This window comes from Ictidomys tridecemlineatus, chromosome 14 (assembly GCF_052094955.1).
Source record: "Ictidomys tridecemlineatus isolate mIctTri1 chromosome 14, mIctTri1.hap1, whole genome shotgun sequence".
NCBI lineage: Eukaryota > Metazoa > Chordata > Mammalia > Rodentia > Sciuridae > Ictidomys > Ictidomys tridecemlineatus.
In genome coordinates this window covers 35167555-35190618 of record NC_135490.1, presented here as the reverse complement: position 1 = coordinate 35190618, position 23064 = coordinate 35167555, and the positions used below count along the sequence as shown (strand labels likewise).

General features: G+C 37.6%; 2 protein-coding genes across 3 annotated transcripts in view; one reads left to right on the top strand and one right to left on the bottom strand.

Moving 5' to 3' along the window:
- Positions 1 to 23064, bottom strand: part of Fam149a (family with sequence similarity 149 member A) — a 54029-nt gene that overhangs the window by 28157 nt on the left and 2808 nt on the right. Inside the window, exon 1 of one of the 2 annotated variants that reach the window (XM_013360311.4) lies at positions 1650 to 1784. The exons of the other annotated variant lie outside the window; for it this stretch is intronic. The gene's annotated coding sequence lies outside the window, so the exon portion shown is untranslated. Of the gene's footprint in view, positions 1 to 1649; positions 1785 to 23064 lie in introns of those variants that run through there. 2 annotated transcript variants of the gene reach the window in all.
- On the top strand, positions 404 to 12112 carry LOC120893104 (uncharacterized). Its single transcript, XM_040294788.2, has 2 exons — positions 404 to 2478; positions 4776 to 12112. Exon 1 carries the CDS (start codon positions 1490 to 1492, stop codon positions 2126 to 2128), a length of 639 nt encoding a protein of 212 aa, XP_040150722.1. The 5' UTR covers positions 404 to 1489; the 3' UTR covers positions 2129 to 2478; positions 4776 to 12112.

Sequence of the window (23064 nt, the reverse complement as noted above, 5' to 3'; positions counted from 1 at the left end):
GACTGCCAAAGGTCACCAAGAAGACAGGAAAGCAGTTGGGACAAGGATGCAGGATACTGACATGCATATATCTCTCCAGGAACCACAAATTACTAACATTGTGAATTCAAAACAAACTCATAATATTTCTTGCCTCTTTTGGGTTCTGTTTTGGCTATTAGGTTTCTCTATGCGCTAACCAAGCATTGAACTGCTACTCCATGCATAACATTCAACACTTTTTAATCCCTTGCAATTTCAACGTCTACATTCTATACAGTCTTAGAAAGTATACAAACTTACAGGATGCATTCTAACTGGTAAATATTTTTAAAACTTAAATGTGGAATATCTAATAAAGTTATATTACATTGTGCATAGAAATGTGACAATTTTATGCTAGTTCCTTTCTCTATTGCTTAAATTTTAGAGATAATGAACTATTGCTTGTCAGAGCATTTATTCCGGTGCAAGACCTAAGTTCCCTCAGTGTGGACCTAAGTGCAGTCACTGAACTGTATTGCAAAGTGAAGACTGAGAACCAATCTCCAGGAGTCACTGCATTCCAGCTATCAGGTAAATGATTAATCATCTATTTTTACTTTTTAGTTTGCTTCTCGATGGCCCACAAACTTCTGCCACATTGTCCTGTAGAAATTAAAATGTTAGGCAGTGATCTTCAAGCCTGAATTAGACAGGCAGTCGGTATAGATAAGTAAATCGAGTCGGATCAGATCAAGGAAGCCAATTTGAGTGAGTCCTGGAAGTTGGAGATGCTAATGCCTCCAGAGCCCTTCCTCCACCCTTATGAAGATAACCTGCCCTGGCTCCAACCGGTTGCTAAGGTAACCTGTCCCAGGGATTGTCCCTCCCTACAGAGAGTAGTTAATTAAGCCCCCTTCCCATCCAGATCTTTCCAACTTGGCCCCTCCAGCCCATCTGCTTTTCTCCTTTTGGCCAACCCACTGAGCATCCCCTGGGCCTAGTCACAGAAGTATGCAGGAAGGAGAGAGATTAGCAAAAGGGGGCAGGAGAACAAAGGAAGCCTAAGGCTTATAAAAAAGAACACCCCCACTTCTTGGTATAACAGGATATCAGCCATGGCCCCCTTCTCCCTGCCGGGAGAAGTCTATGCCACCCCCTTTTTAAATAAACCCTGCTTGCCTCCGCGTGCTTCTCTAGTGTTATCCTTGGACCTGTGAGAGAGCACAACTCCTCACAGTAGACCCGCAGGATCAATCTCAGTTTTTGGAAAGTCGCGCTTCCATTTGAAAGGATTTATCCGAAATAAGCACTGTTGCTGGGTTAAACCGCAGGCTGCTTTTCTGGTCTATTTCTGGCAAACACAGATGAGGTCACTCAAGGGTTATTATCACGAAGCTGCTCCTGCAACACGCACTCTCATACGTCCTAAGACAAGTTCAGGGCTCTGGGGACCTGATGGAGAAGTCCCATCAGACGCTAGGAAGGCTTCTCAGACCAAGTGAGCAACTTCACTTGGGAAGGCCTGATGATGTCAGAGCGTCAGGCTTTCACGAATGGATGCAGGAAAATACAGACCAGGATAGACTCCGGTTTGGCAGGCAGGAAAAAAAAAATCACGGCCCTTCGCACAAAAAGAGGACACCAGAAAGAATTCCTTACACCTCCTCTCGCCCATGAACACTTACCCAATTACAATCAGCCCAAGACCTTGGCTCGTGTCCCCCGGGCCAGGCCCTGCGCCCCGAGGCCTGCGCGTCCCTGCGCCTTGGCTTCCTCCTCGCGCCCCGGGCTGCCAGAAGGCGGCCGCGCGCCCCCGCACCCGCGGGGCCTCGGCTCCCCGCCGGCCCAGCCCTGCGCCCCCTCGGCCGACTTAGCCCTGCACGTGCAGCCGGGCCACACTCGCGGAGCGCCGGCCTTCAGCCGCGCAGTTCCCGGCGTTTGGGACCCAATCTGCGCGGCCCATGGGCGCGGCTGCTGGGGGGCGGGCGCCGAGCTCTCCTGCCCTCTCCAGATCCCTGGGACCTTCACGGGCCAGATTCCGCTGCGGCGGGGAGACGCCTCCGGAGCTCTCGGCGCAAGTCCTCCTCTCTCCTCTGCAGCTGCGCTCTCGCTGGGTGGGGCCGGGCCGGGCTGGACTGGGGTCCACTTCTCCCCCACTTCCTAATCCTGGTCGGCACTCCCTGTCCCCAGTCGCCGAATCTGGCCCTCTGCCGGCCTGTGGCTTTCCCAGGGACCTCAGGAAAAGCCCCTTCTCCCCGACCCAGGCCGGATTTCATTACCCACGGATCAGCGCTTTGACCTTTGGAGACCCGCCACTTCGCCTTCTCCGGACCTCCAGCGCGCAGGTTTCTGGCCCTACCATACCTTCCCGGGGTCTTTCTCAGGCTGAAGGTCTGTCCAGATGGGTGTCTCCAGCCTTGCTTCTTCGAAATAGAATTTTAACTCACAAGAGAAAGAGAACTATAGAAAGATTTCACCTACTCTCTCTCCCCACCAGAGGATGTATAGATTGAGGTAGGTGGGCAAGTCAAGTTTAAAAGAATGAAGCCCTATAGCTGGTAAATGCAAGATTTATTACAGGAACTCTAGGCCTGATAATCCTCACTGAAGATTTATGTCGTTTTAAGTCCTGCCTCTCCATCTGCAGATAGATGCTTTATGTCACATAACCTAGTAAGTTTTCTACAAATCAGGCTCCATTCTTGCAGTTTAGTTTATTAATATGTACTTGTTTCAAAATTTTGGAGGGACACAACTATATCAGGACCAGTTACTACACTCTAGCCTTAGAAATGAAATTCCTCTAGCTCATTTTCATAACCTATAGGAAATGGAGTGAATTAACTGGGGTAAAATACATTTTCAAGGCCAAGTATTCAAGTCTAAGTACTACCTATGCCTGGTTCCACTATAGAATTTTTAATAATTACGATGAATAAAGTGGATGTTAGTATGTTTCCCAGCCCTAACGTGTCCTATCTGTTTCCCTGTGAGATCCAAGGTCATCTATGTTTCATCAGGTACAGAGAAACTTAAAAAAAAAAAAAGTTAACCTCAGTGCTGAAATTTATAAGGACATTATTTTAAAATGATTCCAGGAAATTGCAAAAATTTATATCTGATACTAAATAGGTTTTTTTAAATGAAATGTTTCTAGGAATAGTTTATGTAACACGAGATGCATGTATATTGACTTTGGGATTGAAACGTTTGCTGCAGTATTGCCCAAAAGCCACTAGATGTCACAATTTTCCTTCTTTTGTCCCTTTAAGAACTGTGCCCAGATTTTAATATCGATAATGCATGTATCTTTTTGGCAAGATAGGATTCCCTGAATTTTCAGTCCAGAATAGATGGAGAATCTTATTTAGATCATAAATCACTATTGCAGTGGAGAGATCTTGCAGGAGCAGCTCATGGAAAATGTCATGACAGTAGAGTCTACCATAGGTGATAGAGTGCTTTTGCTTTGGCAGACAAAAACCTAGAGGTCTCATACCTTTCTTCTAAGTCAGCTATCCTGAAAGGTGATCACTTTTCAGTACAGAAAATCGGGTCCAAAACATCAGGTAAATTACAAAAGACAAACAGTTTTACTCAGATGGATCCAGTCTGACTTCAAAAGTTTACCTTATGAAATCCAATCTCAAATCTAATTCGATGATTTCTGTTAAACCTCCTTTCACTATATTTTCTTTGTATTTTAAATCTATAAAATATTCTATTATAATATTTACTAATATTTTCTTGATATGTGCCACATGCTAGGCTCTGTTTGACGCACTTGAGAAAAATTAGTGTATTAATTGGACAGTTGCTCACAGGAGGCACTACTGTTAGTGCTATTCTGCAGATTAGAAAACTAAGGTATAGAGAAGATGCCACACAGGCAGGGCCTATGCTCTAAATTAGGCTGTTGATAACATAGTTTATTCAACACATACCTCAGTCTTTGTGACACATACTTCAAAAGTCTTTTATAACTGAAATGGGCTCACTAAATTTTAACATGCACTATATTTAGCAATGAATATAAGGGGTTTTAAATTGATAAGAAAGTTGTCTTTGAAAAGAGATAGCACATGAAAAATTGAAAGACTTTTTTATTATGAAGAATATAGAAAAAACATAGAGCATAGTCTTGAGTAACCTATGAGGTTTACAGGCTTATCTAAAATCATGGAAAGAGAATTATTATTTAATATAACATGCCTAACTTTTGGAACCCCAAGTTTTAAAAATGAATGCTGAAATAAGGACAATAATAATTAGGCAGAACCATATGAAATTGTCAGTGTTATACTGTTTTGGACTAAAGAAACAGAAATTTCCTGTTTCAACATAATACATTGACTAAATGAGTTTGATAACATTCCTTAATATCCAATAACTTTTTCTTACTTTTCAGAATTTATTTTGCTATACTTTCATCAAAAAGTAAAAAAGAAAGAATACAAAATCAATTTATATTTTTATAAAGGATTCATCCATATTTCAAAATGAAAACAACTATCCACATATATTCTGTAAAGAATTCAATTTCCCAAACTATAGCATCAATATGGACATATTTTACTAAAATGTTTTTTTGTTGTTTAATTTCTTCTTTTAAATAGTAGAATAGAAAACAAAGACTTTGTGGTAATTGCTGAAACACTATTGCAAATTACAGTTTCCTTTTGTGTAATTGAAATATTAAAATATAGTTCATCTTATTATCCTCTGTTTCACTATTTGTGAATTTTCCTGCTTGCTAAAATTTACTTGTAACCACCAAATCAGTACTTGAGTGCTTTCATGCTCATTTGCAGATGTGTGCAGAATGATGAAAAGTTTGAATTACCTGAAACATGTGCTCCCAGCTGAGGTGGAAGAAAGTGACCCTGCATTCTTGTTTCAGCTCTCATTCTGCAAATAAGTAGGCACTCCGAGGGGTCTATTCAATGAGATATTTTGTTGGAGAAATCATTGCTTACGTTGGTCCCTATGAGCTGTGCTTAAGTGCTGTCTAGTGTTCCTGAGGAAGACCATGATGTGTCTTGTTTGAGGAAACATACATGTCAGATGGGTTTCATTCAGTCATGAACTGTAGTGCTATTAAATATTGCAGTATATCAACCATATACATTAAATAATATATCTTTAGACACAAACACACAGTAGACAAGATTATGTATTGTTTAGTTGACAAAAATGTTGATACTAGAGGCTCACAGGAATGTAACTCTGTATTTTGACCGGTAGCAATGGTACAGTAACTCACCATTTCTGTGTCTGCAGCTACTTTATAAAAACCCAACTATTGAGAATAATGAAAATCAACTGTGTTACCTGTTCACATTTATGAAACACTGCTATACAAAGTCTTCATAAATTTGAATTATTTAACTTCAAAACCTTATTAGGATATCACGAACACACAAACAATTTCAGAATACAAAAACTAGGTGATGGAAGTTTTATAATTAGCGCTAAGTCTAGAGTTTAAAAAAAAAAAAGAAATCTACGTTCAGAAAGAGAACGGCCAGTGATCACTGTCTTCTGTTCACTCTGCATTTTGCTTGCTGTATCACAATTGAATTCAGCGATTCTCAAATTTTAACATGCACCCCAACTTGCTGTGTGCTCATTAAAATATAAATTGCTGAGTCTAACCCCAGAGTTTCTTTTTCTGCAAGTCTGGGGTGAGAATTTGAATTTCTCACAGTCCCAAGGGCTGCTGCTATTGCTGGCCCAGGATGGAACCACAGTTTGAATTTATTTCCCAGGGGGGAACCACAGTTTGAATTTATTTGCTTTACCATTCTTTATACCCTGCTCCCACTCACACCTTGTTCCCAACCCCCAAAGCACTTGAGCTCAGGTATTGTGTCATACGGAGCCTTGTACTCCAGCCTCAGCACCTGCTGAACCTTTAATCAATGCGAAGGAGTAGAGATCAAAGCCTTCATCAGACAGAGGAGGAAAGGGAGGCCCTCAGCTAATTCAATGCATACCAGGGGCAAGAACCCCAGAACTCCCCCAAACTGCCTGCACATGAAGCTATCAGGCAGGCTTTCTCTTACAATGTGCTACAGTCCTCGTGAGTAAAATCCAGTCTATCTTTTGGGTGGGAACACTAGCCAAAGAACATTCTTTCCAAACACAAAAGATTGTCCAATTCTGCAGCAATGCTGGGTACCTAGGAAAAAACATGGGGCCAAGGAAAAGGAGAGACTCAGGAGATCCCAGGGTTCCTCTTCTTCATGCTCCAGGAGGCTCAGCTGACCAAAGCTGAAAGAAGAACTCAGACTGCCAAACAGTCTCAGGATGACTACATTCTAGCTGTTTGGCTCATGCCCGCCATGAAAGCCAGAGTCTATTCTTCCTCTACTTAGCACAGGGCCACGCATGAAGATGCTTTACATACAACTTGATTACTATTTTAGGTTCAGGGAGATGTCAGCCTAAGAACTTACAAAAATAGAAAATAAAGACCATGAGTTTTTACATCCTGATCTTTGAGTTTGAGACATGTCTATCATCAACAGAATCTCACAACATACCATGGGACTATGGGATTGCCTCTTGTTGAGTGCAAAGCCCATAAGCACTACCAAGACATAAAATAGGGAGGAAAGCTTTATTACTTGAAGCAAGTTAGGAGGGCATTAGGGATAATTCTCAAATCAGTGTTGCCCTGAACAGAGAAAGCAAGGGACTTTCATCAAGGAAAACTCTGCATATTCATATAGGAAAAACTTATCAATACATGTAGGAGACCAGCACATTCTTAAACAGTTCATATATCACATGTTCAAAAACAAACAAAAAAATGGTGGACACGAATGGTTCTGGGTGGAGAATTTAGTGTTATAACATGAGTAAAGTTGACTTCAGATCACCTAAAATAAGTGAGTCAGAGTGACTCCATGATTTTATAGTTTGGGTACTTTTAAGTTTCTTATCTTACAGGCCCTTATCTTAAACAACAATAAAAACCCAACCATAAAGAGGCAGCAATTGCTCCCACCCCCCAGCAAGCATAGGTGGTTGTCCTCCAAAGTACCTGCCTAGCTGCTAACAACAGGGGTCAGCTAAGCAGCAATCATGGAGTATTTGTATGAAACCATAAAGATCATCCCCCTGCTTCCCACTCATTAGAGTGACTATTCCAAAAGAAAGAAAATAACAAGTGTGGGCAAGATTGTAGAGAAATTGAACATTCTCTACAATCTTGTACATTCCTGGTGTGAATGTCAAATGATGCAGTGATTATGGAAAAAAACGGTTTGGCAGCTCCTCAAATACTGAAACATAGGATTACTGTATGATCCAGCAGTATCTTTTCTGACTATATATTCAAAAAGATTGAAAGCAGGGACTTAAAGAGATGGTTGTATACCAGTGTTCAAAGCAGCGTTATTCACAACAGCTAAAAGAGAGAAATAATCTAAATGTCCATCAACAGATGAACGAATAGACAACATGAAATAACTATATGCAATAGTATATTGTTCAGATTTTAGGAAGAATGAAAATCCTACTTATGCTAAAATAGAATGACCCTTAAAAACATAGTGCTAAGTGAAATAAGCCAGACACAAACCTACAAGTATTCTATGATTCCACTTATCTGAGATACTTACAGCAGTAAAACTCAGACACAGAGAGCAGAATAGTGAATGCCAGGCACTGGGGAGAGGGGGGAATGGGAAGTTATTGGGAATGGGTATAGAGTTTCTGTTTGGGATGACAAAAAGTTCTGGAGCTATATAGTAGTGATGATTTCACCACATTGTGAATATGCCTAATGCCACTGAATTATGTGCTTATCAGTGGCTAAAGGGTAAATTTTATGTGTATGTATTGCAACTTCAGAAATTTACCTCCCAGCTTGCAGGTGAGTGTCAGTTGCTCAGAAGGAAGTGTAGGGACACCACTTGAGCACTTGTCTAGCCTTTACCCATTCTGCTCTAGGGAGGGTAGGAGATGTCAAAGCAGATGTCTTCATTCACATTCCCCAGGCTCTGTCAAATGTAGCTGGGCTCCACATAACTGCAAAGCCAACTTAGGAGCACAGCATCAAGAGCTCTTTGTTCTTATGCAAATGCTGCCTCATCTGTGTCTTCATAGCATGGAAAATATTGTCTGGAAAGACAAAGACCTCAACAACGCCATGCAGGAAAGGGCTTCATAAGAGTCTTTGATATGTCAAGAGCCTTGTAATGTTGTGAACAACCAATAAAAAAATAAATAAATAAATTTTTTAAAAAAGAGTCTTTGAATGTTGACAACTTTTAAGAATTTATCTAGCCTATAGTTTCTCCTTTACATTGGCATAAGAATAATTTATGATTTGTAAAAGTCTTTTAAGTCTTAAAAGAGCGTTCGTAATATGAATAAAATTAAAATTCTTAACGATGAAAGTATTTTATAATAATTTGCACATTTCTTTTGCAGTGGAATGTAAAATAATAGTGAGTCTTTTATTCAATAGCAGCTTCAATTCAATGAAATTCAGGAATTTCTAATTTGAACAAGTGTTTTTCAACACAGATGGCTTCAGTTATAAAAATAGATGATACATCTTTAAAGATTTACCTTGTATTAAAAACAGCATAAATTGGAATATAGTATTGTATCAAGATATTTTTCAAATAATTAAGGTTAATAAGATTCTGATAGATGAAGAATTTTTCTGGTTTTCTAAGTCTTAATCTGCCACTGGTTTTGTCTTCCAACCTTTCACAGATAAAATAAATAAAGCCAGAACCGAAGCTAAATTCAACTCAAAATCAAATTCTAAAGAATTTTATTTCCAGCCATGAATTATAATTACACGGCCAGCCAGGCTTGCAAATCTTACTGAGGATAATTAAATACTTTCTGTCATCTGTCTGTTTTGATAAGCAGAAGTTCTTAATTTTAATATAGTGAAATTTAAAAATCTTTTATTTGGGGGTTACTGATTGTAATGTCTTGTTACCTATCCAAGTCATCATCATCTACCTAAGTTTTCTTCTTGAAGTTTCATTGTTTTACCTTTACTATTAGAAATATAATCCACTTGAAATTTATGTATTTGTATGGTGAAAACAGGTGATCTTTCCATGTTTCTTTTAATTCTTGAAGGATATATTATTTAATGTATCATTATTTAATGTACTTCAATTGCTCATTTGGTTAATACATGTTGAGCTTAGTTCTGTGTGTGTGTGTGTGTGTGAGTGTGTGTGTTCCAAATACACTTCTAATTTACATAATTACTGTCCCTGTTGGAAGCCCCTATTTTTGCCCCACATGGACCATAAAGCAGGATGAAAGTCTACATAAAAAAAAAATTATTCTGACATTAAACCGTTAGGAAAAATTGTTTCAAGAAGATTTCCTTGGAAGATGAATGGTGATTTCCATCCCACACTGTGCATTATCTCAGTATAAAAATTCCCTCGATTCTACTTTCAGCAAAGATAGATTGTTTTAGACCAACCACAAGCTGAGGGCAACTAGAAAAGCTAAACAATAAATTTAGAAACACACCCAGAAGTTCAGGTGAATTGGAAATAGAACAACCTCATAGGACCTGAAACCCAATTTTAAATCTTCTTAATACTTGATTGGATTAAGATGACCTGAGATTGCCAGGGTCCTTAACACAGTCTGCCATAGGAAATAAATGTAATCCTTTCTGAATTTAATCTGTAATGAACGATTATCTAGTATTTACCAAGGACCATGTTGAAACATACAAAGGTTTTAAAAATCAATGTATGGGTAAACAGTTTGTAGATGTACAGCTAAGTCCTTGATCTTAATAAAGATAAAAATATGTGTTCCTGATTATAAGAAGGAAAAAACATATTGCATACTAAGGTATTTCACAGAAGCTTCTGTTATTTTGTTTGGTTTACTTTTTTTACAGCATTTAGCTATAAAAATCAGCTCTTTTATCATGAATTGAGAAGGTTTAAAAATTGCAATGATTCCTTCTGCAGAGCACAATTTCTTCTCATGCCTATATTATCTAAAATCATGGTTCTTAACTTTCACATTAATTGTGAGGTGTGACACTCACTACCATAAAAAAAAAGTAGCAGTAAGTTTGTCAATGATTTGCGTTAGGAAATAGACTATTTTCAGACTATCCTTTTCATATACAGTTGCTTATTCTTGTCCGCATTGAGATTCAGTGATATAACTGCAGCAAACAATTGCTCATGAAACCTTACACTGAATGCAAATGCCATTTTCTGATGGATGTTGTAGGAGAGAGTAACAAACAAACAAACAAACATTAAAAGTCACTTGGTACCTATGCTCCAGCTGTGAGACTTCTGGGTGCAAACTCTCAGACTTCTCTTTTGAATGTTCATACAACAGAATCATTTTCAGTAACCTCAAAGGCTTTTGTAAAAACAATCTCTTAATTTCAATCTACCCGTCATATCCAGGATGATTTTGAAAGTAAACATGTTTTATAAAACTCATTAGCATCACTGAGCTGGTAAACCAATTCACTGGGGAAAAAAAAAAAAAAAAAGCCCTGACTTAAGATGTTTGCGGACTTACAGGGTGTCAGTACTCCCTCCATGGCTGATTTCAACCTACCCAAGAGATGCCAATAAGTGCAGACTGGAAAGAGACCGTAGCATTGGCTCCTGTTGGATAGTACAATCAACAGCAATACACTCTGCCTTAGGAAAGGAAGATTCTCAGACTACAAGTTTTGCCTCTGAAATAACTGTCCTAACAATTACAGTAGCAATTGTAATCAGCTTTTGTAGTTGACATATCTAACAACTTTGCCATAATAAAATTCCACTCTATTCCTCAGTAAGCCTCTTCGGTGGTTCTCAAGTGGAAAGTTAGCTCAAAATCACTACAGAATTGTGAGATCTATTGCACCTTTGTAAAGAGCAAGCCTCTCTCAATCCCTTTGGCATTAGTTGGGGTTCCTCTGAGAAATGGAACCCATAGGAGATACACAGACATAAATAAGAAGACATTTATCAGGGGAATCCACTCATGTGGTTATGGAGGGCTGAGAAGCCCCACGATCTGCCATCTGCAAGCTCAGGAACCAGGTTTTAAAAACCAATGTATGGATAAACAGTTTTCCAAAAAAAGAAAAAAACAAAAAACAAAATAACTCAAACTGAATCACACCAGGAAAGCCATGGTGTAATTCAATTTGAGTTTTTAGGACCCAGAAGTAGGGATTTATGGTATAAATCCCAGTCCAAAGTCAAAAGCCTGAGAATTCAGAAGTGAAGTGCAGAGTGCTGCTGATGTTAAGTCCCAGAAGCTGAAGACAAAGAACCAGGAGTTCCACAGTCTCGGGGCAGGAGAGAACAACAGCTGAGCCTCAGAAGTAAGAGAATTTTCCCTTCTGCCTTTATCTTCTGTTCAAGACCTCAATGGACTGAATGATGCCTTCATAGACTGGTGAGGGCAGATCTTCTTACTCAGTCCACTGATTCAAGTACTAATATCTTCTGCAAAGAGTCTTACAGGCACATCCCAAAATAATGTTTCACTGGCTATCTGGGCATTTCTTAGCCCAGTCAAGTTAACACATAAAATTAACCATAATGCTCCTATATGGCAGAGGACCTTGGAGAGTGGATAGATTCTACCCATCCAGCAAGGGAAGGGGAACTTGTGACGATAAAAGTTTTGAAGGGAAAGTGGATTAATTTATCCTTTTTGATTACAAGAACTGAGCCTTCTCACTTTACCCTTCATAATAAATAATATAAACTAGGAAAGTGAGGTGATAATAATGGAAAGATTTTGTTTCATGGGAATTATTAAAATGGGAATATTAAAAACAAGAGTCCAGATCCACAGGGAAAAGCCACCCAAATAGAAACATATATCATTACACTTATATTCTTTCTTGGGCAGAGCTTTCTACTTGCTGGCCAGCTGATGAATTGAGTGTCTTGCTCAGGTTTCCAAGCTGGCTCCCATCAGCTATAGAAAAGGAGCATCATTGCTCTGTGTTTGAGAAACTGCTTAGGCTCCTTCTCTGTGCAAGGTTCACGGTCAAGACAGCCTCACATGTGGATGCAGGTATTTTACTTAGCGTTGTACTCTTTCAGAGAGAGAGATATGGTTCAAGATGGGAGTGACAGACTCATGTCACAAAGCAGCAAGTCCAAAATGCCATTATTATTTACAGAAAAAAGTACTGAAAGAAAGTGAGATGCTACCACAGAGACTGATAATTGTTGTCATGTTCTATGGAAATGCTAAAATGTTGAAAACTAAACACCCTTTGTCTCTAGTATGGACGAATATATGATAGTTAAATTTCCTACTCACAAAATCATGATTTAAATGCATCTAGGAATTTTATCATAATTCTGTCCCTTTCTGACTATGGATGTACATGTTTGGGGGTGGAGGATGCAGATAACAAAGTGACTAGCCACTACCAAATTTCTCACTGTGTCAGTGTGTATCTCCTTCTCCTATATGCCACAAAATTTTGGATAGTTCAAATTTTATGGAGTGTAGAAGATTGCAAATTTTAAGAGTAGAATTTCTGTCTTGCAGTTGTAGCATAAAAAGATGGTTTTATAAATAAAATAGTATGCCAGTTAAATTTGCTATCACATAATTACATAAAACCATAATGTCGGCTGTCAAGGAAATGTGAAGGATCTGAGATTTCATTAAACTGTGTCTCAAGCTAGCATTTTAGTGTGTGTTATGGTTTGGATGCAGAGTATTCCCTTCTATGGACTAAGATCATGAGCTGCCCCTAACACCTCCCCCCCCAAATTTTTTTGCCTCCTCTAAGTTGCTCTTGTCTGGTATTTTGGTCACAGTGATGCAAAAGCTAACTAAATAAGAAATTGGTACCAAGAAGTAGGGTCACTGCTATGTCTAACCTGACTATGTGGTTCAGAAGCTTTTGGAAAAGTTTGGGAATACAAGTTGGAAAAGCCTTAGAATGTTGTAGTGGAGCTTAAACAGTGATTCTGGTAGAAGCTCAGAAGACCAGAGTGATGATAGGAATGTGGATTGTGCTCAAGGGGAAATAAGGCAAAGAACTTGTATATATTTTGCCCACAGTCCTGAGACTTCATGTGAGGCTGAATTTAAAAGTGATGGATGCATTAGTCTGGCAGAGGAAATATCAAGACAGCACAGCATTCAGTCAGTCAATGGCATGGATATTGCTATCAGCTTTTAGCCAGGTTTACCTTGAGAACTGGGAGCAGAAAACAGAGCTAAAGGAGTTTTTAAAACTTGCAGTTTGTAGCCAAGAAAGTTGTGCTTGTTAAAGAAATTATAGCCCTTAAAAGATGCTAAGTACTTTGTACATTACAACAGGAGAGATGGCTTGAGAGCATGTTGAGAATTTGCAAGACCATACCCATTGCGGTCTCAAGGATATAGAAGGGAAAATTCTTTTGAGATCACTGGAGTGCTCTGCTCACACAGGGAGGTCTAGAAAGTTGTTTTACCATGTTGAGCCCACACAGGCACTCAGAGGCCACTGCAGCCATGATTCCAGGGGCCCCAGGTTTTGCTTAAGCTGGTGGCAGATCTTGACACCATCCTTGTGGTGCTGGTTCTGCAGGAATGCAGGATACTGGAGTTAAAGGGTCATGGAGTCTTCCACTGAAATTCCAAATGAAGGCCTGGGAGGCCAGGCACAGTGTACCAAGCCAGGTTGGTATCCCTGCAGGCTGCCCCAGAGAAGATAATGTGGGAAGCTGTGAAGGGGAAGCCAAAGCTGGAATAGAGACCCTAGGAGTTAGCAGATGCTACTAATATGGATAGTCTTCTGAGAAAAGCCGTTGGCTGTGGAGAGAGCCAGGTTAACAGAAAGCTCAAGTGCACTTCAACCAATACTGCCAAAGGCTCGAGGGCTTCCCAAGCCCTTCAGTGAGAACATTTCACAATCATGTCGTAGATGTGCTAGTCATGTGGAGTTAGGGGACCTTGTGCTCAACTGGGATTCAATCTTGTTTGGTCTCATTCCTTCTTTTTTTGCCCGTAAACTTCCCTTTTGGAATGGGAATAGTTGCTGTGAGCCACTATATACTCGACATATGTAACTTGCTTTTGATTTTTGCAGGGGCTCACCGCTAAGAGTTTGCTGGAGTGTCAGGGGAGACTTTGAACTTGGACTTTTGGGTAATGCTGAGACTGTTAAGACTTTGGAATTCTTGCAGATGGACTAAATGCATTTTGCATTATAAGAGGGACATTTGCTTTTGTGGGTCAAGGGTGAATGTTATCAACTGGATAGGAGATGTTCCCTAAAAGTATCTGTCAGTGCAGGAATATTCCGAAGCAAATGATTGGATTATGAGAGCTGTGAACTAATCAGTCCACCCCAGTTTAAACGGACTGACTGGTGGTAACCTTAGACAGGTGGGGCATTGCTAGAGGAGATGGATCCCTGGGTGTGTGCTCTGGAAGGGTTGTTCTTCCTTTTCTTCTCTTTCTCTCCCCTTCCCCTTTCTCTCCTTCCTTGTTGCCATGGGGGGAGAGCAGCTTGCCTGTACCGGGCCCTTCTTCCACTATGTGCTGCCTCACCTTAGGCCCAGAGCAATGGAGTTGGCCATCAATAAACTAAGACCTCTGAAACCATGAGTCCCAAATAAACTTTCCCTCCTCTAGGTTAATCTTGTGTGATATTTTGGTCACAAACATAAAAGCCGACTAAAACGCTGTGTCATGATTTTGTAGATGGCTTGAGAAGCAGTAGAGTCCTGAATCAGAGATAAAAGACTTTTATTACTTAGAGGGAAAGCAGTAGCCAGACTGTCAGAATTTGTGTTCATTCTCTGAATCCCGTTCCTACAAGGGTGACCATTTGGTTCTAGAAAACACCAGCATGAACAGCTGACTATGTTACAAAAACACTGAGCATGGCAATAATTCTTTTGCAGCAACTAGTGGCCAGCCTGCAATTTGTCCCTCATCTGTGAAGGGTGATCATTTTAAATGCAACCGTGAGAAATAGTCCCAATAAAGAGCCATCAAGAGCCTGGCATTTGGGGCATATCCCCAAGAATGTGCAGGAATGAAAAAAGTCTGTGGATAACTGGTGTCCCAACATTAATTAGCATTTGTCTCTTTTCATTAACCCATCTCATAAAGATACAGGCAAGATTTGCAAGTATGAGAGCAAACTGTGTAAACCAACAACCATGTTTTGCCAAAAATAAGCCTTGCGTATCCTTTCAAAAATAAGACAAAGGCAATCAATACTTCATTTACATCTTTGTATTGTCCTGTGATTTTTTTTTTTTAGTTAATGGCTAATTTTAAAATCATCACTGCAATAAATTTTAAAATTAAAAAAACTTATTTTCCAGATCTTCAAAAATACATCATTGAGTTTTAGAAATCAGCAGTCAAACAAGATCTAAAATGATAAATACTATGTGGAAGAAACACTCATTAGTAAACATGAGTATTAGGGCCTGGCAAGGATTATAGTTGTCAATATTTAATTATAAGGCTTTTTCTAAATCTTTAAGTGAAACCTCTAATTAAGAAAATGCTAATGCACAGAGACAGCCTTCCCTAGCAAGTGCCATATCTAATTGCTTCTCCATTTTTTTTTTCCGGAGTAAAAGACAATGTTTCTCATTATCTGTTTTACTAGAATGAATAAAATATTTGATTTGGCATTAAATATACACAAAATAATTAATAACAAGCATGATTACATAATGAATTAAAGTGAATTGACAAAATGAATGTTTTATTCTTAAAATGTCATTTTTAAAATGACTTTTTAATAGGCATCTGTTTCCTTATTAGTACTAATAGGAACATTATTTTGAAGAAGATATTTTTAGATTACTTAATAATATGATTTTTTTATTTTTCAAATTTTTTCAATTGGAAAGAGTAGAATTGCTTAGAGTCAGTTTGTTTTTATCTTTTTCAGGAAAAATATTGCACATTAGTTTAGAAGCAGATTTTAATCCTAGTTATTATCTTAGATAATCCATGAAAAACCCTTGAGACCACATATGTGCAAATAATATAGAGTGACTGTCTGGAATTAAATCTTATGTTTTTCATTAGTAACTATGTAGAATCAGATAATTTATTATCTTTTCTGAGCCTCAGCTTCTTCACCTGTAAAATGGAAAATAAAGTTCCTATTGTGTGCATATGTTTTAGAAATTTGTTATAATGTCTATAAAACATGTGTGCAGTGTTTGGTTCTTTGGTTCTTTATTAGAAAATAAAATATGTATTTCAAATGCTTGTAGAATAGTACTTATTTGAGCAATGTTCATATTAGTTAACAAGCTTACAAAAATGTTAACACTAATACATAAATAAAGTTCTAACTGAAGTAGAGCTTTTCTTGAGAACATATCACTTGCTTCTCTAAAATATTACTTTATGTATTTAAATTAAAATTTACTAGGATTTATTTTACATTCATTAATCTAGCATTGAAATTCTGTGTTTGTTCGCAGTGAGAGATTTTTTATTCAGTATAGACTCTTACTTCACCTAGATTATGAAGAGTCCTGCAGATACATGGATAATTTCTAAGACTTTGCACTATTTGATATTAGGAATTTAAATGAAATTAAATATTTCATCCTAAAAAATCATTTTTTTTAACCATTTTATGACTAGTGACATTCTCTGAAGTATAATCATTTGTATTAAAAGCCTGATGGAAGTCATGAGTAACCAAGGTGGAGTCTGTCCTCATTTTCATTCTTAACACTACATAAAGCTACATTATTTGAATATAATTTTGAAATTTATGGTTATTATAAATGTAAGAATACAATTATTCTAAGAAGAATGTACATATGAAATGAACATTTTATTTAGTTCAACTTAGATGCAATAATCAATTTACTAAACAAAAATAGTTTTTATGAGTTTTTTTATCATTTCCAAAGATCATCAACTTTTTTTCCAAGTTCAGAGATATTTAATCATTGCAAAGCCTTTATATACTTTCTGTGCTTCATAAAAGATGGCATTTTCATTGTTCATTTAATGAATAGTGTTTATTCTTTTACTTCATGAATAGTACATACTATTTAATGAATCATGTGCTATTATATACGTGATCTATAATACTATTTGTAAGATCATAAAATGTTCAGGTAACGAATAAAAGCTATTGCCTATGGATTGTAAAATTATGCATACTCACAAATGTCTATGTGGTTGGGCTGTTGTTAAATGAAGCAAATATTTGCACTGCACCCAGGAGGGAATTCAGTGTTCTCTGTATGTGAAGGATATGTGGTAAACCATTCATGAATCAGGAAAACTGATCAATTTTTTCCCTAGCGTTTTCATTTTCTTTTTGAAATGTTTGCTTCAGAAAATAGAGACAGCAGCAGGCTGACTCCAGGAGCTCCCAGGAATATCACAGAAGTAAGGGATAGAGGTCACTAACAGGAAGGGCCTTCATGGGTGTGTGCAGGAGACCTGGGCCAAAAAGAAGGACCAGAAGAGATTATAATCATTTCAGTAACTCCAGAAAGGACAGGCCATCAGAGAACAAATGGGCTTCTTCACTATCACTGAATGTTATAGATACACGTAATCATCAGAAGGAGGCTCAAACCTATGTTAACTGAGTTTAATTCCTGCTACTTTGGCAGAATCTAATCTTCAAATAGAAATTAAACTAGGGGAAAATCCCCTCCTGTGGCATGAGATCACTCACCTCACTGTAACATGATTGTCCCCATAGAATTCAAAGGGATTAATAAATTGCAACTATCTATTAGCTTTAAGCAAGGAACTCTTCTCAATAATGGACTATAGATTGACAACCACAGAAGAGAGCTTGCCATACGTATAAATTTCCTTGTCAAAGGTCCTCTGTCTATAGGTTACACTTTCTGAGAAAAACTGTCATTGAGACTGACAATGAATTGAGGCAATTGTGACGGGACATGACACAGCCACTGCTGCTGACTTACCATGTCAACTTTGATAAAAGCAATAATAAGTATCAGAAAGTCCCTCCTTCCTAACAGTGGATCCTTGACCACAGGCTGTATTCCCACAGCCCTAGTTCTCAAAGCCATTGTGAACTGAGCATCAACTCTGCATCATTTGAACTGAGAATGTGACTTCATTTTTGAGAAACCAGCTTCTACCTCAGAGCAAAGTGCTCTACCTCAGAGCACTCCAAAGCACATACCCACCCTGCTGAGTTGTTTGTAAATAACAGGAGAGGTCTGTGGCGCCAGGTGTCCCTGACTCAGTTAGGCTAGGTGAGGACCCATAGCAACCCCCTAGCAACCTTCAATCAGCATGAGACAGGGAAAATACCTGGGATACCAGATGACCCCCCAGTAGGTTATGGTGGTTCATAACATGTTGGGAAACCATGTAGTTCAGCACGTACACCCCTCGAGGTCTAAACCAATCAATTCAAACGAATCCCCCTCTTGTACTAACCAATCACCCCTGCCCAACTTGAATGTGCTCATCAATGTTAAGAGTTGTTGTTTGATTTTCCCACGGTGTGGAATGATTTGCTGTGTGATGTTGTAACGCATAGAGTATCCCCCCCAAACCGATAAAATCTCACTGAACAAAGGACCAGGACCCTGGGACGGCTGCATAGGCAACGGTTGTGAGTCCAGGCTCAAGCTTGCAATAAAGACTCTTGTGTGATTGCATCGGATTCGGCTCCTGGAGGTCTACTGGGGTCCCACAAATCTGGCATAACAGAACAACTTAGAAAAATCTCATCTTTCATCATAGGAGACTATTTTAATGATATTTAGCCCTACATTATAAGGAGAATAAAATATAATAATAATGTGGGTTTTTTTTTAATTCTCACGTATAGAAATCTCTTGATCAATTTGATCAAAAAGTATCTAGGAAAATCTACTCAGTGCTTTTCAAATCATCTGCAGTGTCCAACCATTTTTTTAAAATTTCCAATTCATTCTGGCCATCACAGAAACATAATAAAAATAAATTAATAATAAATTTACCATTGATAAATAAATTAATAATTAATAAGATTTTAAAAGATGCAAAAATAGAAAAATTAACATTTCATTATTAGAGTCGAATAGACATAAAGTTACTCTGTAGAAGTTTCTAAATGCTTATCCTTACTTGATGTCCTTTTCATGGAAAGGGAGATGGTAACAACAGGTAATTGTTCACAGGTAACTTAATGGAGCCCATCTGGAGAAAAATGGTCGAGCGAGAGGGGATACATCTCTTATTTGGAAAGGTCTTAAAATATTTAGTGACAAAAATAGGGAACACTAAGTACCTTGCACAGTATATGATGTAATTTGTTAAATAATTTAAACTTGCTGTGTGCATTCACTACTCACAGAGGGAGAGCTATGGATATTTGCAGTCCTCACCTTTCTCTAAGATCCATCATGCTTGTCCATTTCTGTCCTAAGATGTTTTCTATGTCTGTCTTAGACGTTTTCCTAAGACTTCAACTCAAGAATACACCAGAGTGAATTCCTCATCTACCTGACAAACCCACTTCTGGGATTCTCACCTTGATGATAGTTTCCTCCCAGACACACAAAAGCTCTTTGCCTTGCTTTCTTCATCCTTCCCAACATGTTGCTAAGGTACGATGCTTGTCATCCTAGTATCTTTCTTTTGATTACTTCATTCCCAAGAACCTCTATGTCTCACTCTCACCTCTCACACAGTTTATTGAGAGAGACTCTAGTATCTCCCTATGCATGAACTTAATCCTTTCAAAGCTCAGACTTGCTGAGGCCACTTCCTGCCTAAACATATGCAGTAGCTAGCTATTCCAGTGTCAACTAAACAGAGCCTGGTATCCAAGCCTCCCGTGGCGTTCTAAAAGTTATATCCTAACAAATTATGCTCTTCACATGCCATGTAGTTTTATACCTCCTTGCTTTCTTTCACAGTTCTAGTCTCCTAGAATGTCCTCCCGAACCCCAAATGTAGGTTCCCCAGTGCTACCCATTCTTTAGAACTCCAGTCTCTGACAACTTTCCTTTTCCTATAGCTCAATCTGTGAGCATCTTCTCTCCTAGCTCTGTGTTCTGAAACCTCTCCTGGTTCACTCATCAACTTTTTCCTACCCTTTGATGGTAAGATGCATTTCCAGTTTTTCTGTAGTTACTCAAAAAGTAAAGCTATGTATGAATATTAGATGGATAACTGTTAAATACAAGTTGACCATTAGTATTTGAAAAATAACACATTAACAACTGCAGATCATAGCATAAACTGTACTTTGTACAAAGTGGGTGATAGATAAAAATATATTTATAACAATGAACATTATAAAATAATAGCAATGAATTTTTAGTGAGTGCTTATGTGCTAGCCACTACAGAGAATGCTATATATATATTATCTCTTTTAGTCTTTACAGTTTCTATTTGAATAGGTACTGTTAATTTCCATTTTACAGACGAGAAAGTGAGATTTAAAGAGGTTAAGTAAAGTGCTTAATTTGAATACTTAATTAGGAGTCTAAGAAAAATAAAAAAGTGGAATTTAAATCAACCTCAATATGACTTCAATCCATGCTCTAAAATTATATTAATTTAAAAGAATTGTTACTATTATACAAGTCTAAATGGTTCTCATTGCATATCATAATTATTGTTTTTATAAACTTGGGACATCAAATGTTATACATGTTAATTTTTATATTAGAAAAAACTAAAAACCTGTTCTTGAAATACATAGCAGAGCAAAATTGTTTTCTTGGGTTTAAGCAAATGCTAGATGTGGAAGACCATATCAAGTTCATTACTATTTTTAATGAAAGTCATGGTCATGTGACTATTATAGAAAGTAAGAGTCACATGACAATCATACACTGAGCTCACCATTCATGTCTGTGGAAATGCAAAGTCCCAGCAGAAAGCATCACTACCTCTGGGAAAACTCCAGGACAGCAAAACAAAACAACCCAAGACAATAATTATTCTAAAAGAAGAATATTTAAATTGCTTTTAGATGTTTGAGACTAGGAATTTATGAAAGTGGATTATATGAGGAAGAAAATGTTGTGGGCTTATATTGCTATAAGCATCATAAGACAAAGTGATTATAGTATAATGAAGGACATGAGATGTAAATGTAAATCACAGATTACAGGTAAGAATGAACAACTGATATACAAAGAATCAGCCATGTGTAACTTATGATGCTACTGATTATTCTGTATTGTCCCTAAAAATTAAAATTTTGATCCCCATGTAGTAAATACATTTTCTTCTTGGTATTACACAGCACAGAAATCAGTGGTAACATGTTAATGAAATTAACCTTTATCTTTTACAAGACTTGCAGAGAAAATAACAAAGAAAAATTATCATGTAATGTAATTTGTTCTCCAAAATTATTGAACTAAAAGATGTCATTTATTATATTCACATGATAATATAAATAAATCATATTATATCGTATTCTTCTTTTTACCTGAAACATTTTATTTAATAAAATGTGTTCAAAGTTAATTTTGGTACCAAAAAGCAGATAGTCATCATAGATAAGTTTTTTTTTTAAAAAAATACTTCTCCATGTGTTAGGCAATTAATATATTATGTCAATTAGTGCTTCAATTAATAATAATATATTACTTCAATTGAATACTTTGCAGCAAGTATTATTATCACTGCCATTTTATCAAGGAAGAAAAACTACCACTTGGAATGCATAACTGGTCCAGAATTACTAGACAGTAAATGATTTGAGATTGGAATCCAATTTGACCAATTTCTAGGTTTGTAGGCTTAATTCAGATGTTAGCCTGCTTCAGTGATGGATGGATTGAGGTATGAGTCACTCTGGTGATTTTATTGCCAGCTAATTTGATAAACCTTTCTTACAGCTACTGCAATATTTCCACACTAACATGACTTCAACAATAGACCACAAATCATTCAGAAATTAGTACATGCTAGTGACAATGACTTACAAATGACAGAAATACTTTGTGACTACATGAAGTTTACAACCTACCAACATTTATATATGTCAATTATTGATCTGCCCACCTCCTTTCCTACTGCCCACCTACTTCCATACCTCAATACATCTACTTTCTTATTAACTGCTAGGATTCTTTTATTTGCAAAACAAATGAATAAGAGCTTTACAAGGTGGCAGTTGTGTGGTTCAAACCAGAAGTACAAAACTGAGGCAGTGAAGAGGGATGAGGAACACTGAAAAGCAGGGTAAATGCAGAATAATGTATAAATGAAATGTATTTGGAGGCAAAAACGGTCAGGATAGAAAGAAGTGGATAACCTATCTAGGGGAGCAAGACATTGGGGTAAAGAAAGAGAACTCAGTATTCTCTCCCCTGGTTCATAATAGCAGTCAGTATGTCTGTGAAGGAACAAGGTAAGCATCTGTTCCACAGACCATTCATTTGTTGAATTTCTGGGTCAAAGTTCAAAGCCCAAGCTGCTAATCAACATCACCGTGGTGGGGGTGAGGGTGGGGGCTCTGAAGTGCAAGAGAGTTTGTTTATGTTTGTACTTAAATTACTTTTGCTATGTTTAGTTTTAACAAAGGTCAAGTATAGGTCAGATCCAAAGTAAAATGCACATATATATATGAATTGTGAATTAGGATTTTATTTAATAACAGTGCAATCATTTTAAAATTAGATCTATATTCCTGGTGGATATGTTTCCATTTGTTTTATATGTATTCACATCCTCTCTGGTCAAGCTATCCTTTTTTTCCTTCTTACTTCTACATTAACCATCTTTCTTTTTTCATGTCTTCAGGGTTTTGAACATCAAATACTGAATTTAATATTAACCAAGCAGGCTAACAGCAGCACTTATCTGCTAATTGACATATGAGCTGGCAGGGAGAGAATTTATATTTGTTGTCTTATGATGTTTACTTATTCATTGTTACAAAAAAAAAAAAACCAAACAAATCCAAGAGGGAAATATAGTCTTTCAAATTTAAAAGGTCTATAATAAGGAACAATTGCCTCAATACTTTTTTCCTTTCCTTCTATCCCTTTCTGCATTTTAGTGACTAAGAAAAAAAAATGCAGTGTGGGCTGGAGATGTAGCTCAGTGGTAGAGCCCTTGCCTACCATGCACGAGACATACATATAAATATATGGAGCAGCTATGT

Bases quoted from the DNA above. Each gene is read 5' to 3' on its own strand.
- LOC120893104 (XM_040294788.2), top strand. From the start codon at position 1,490: ATGATGTCAGAGCGTCAGGCTTTCACGAATGGATGCAGGAAAATACAG.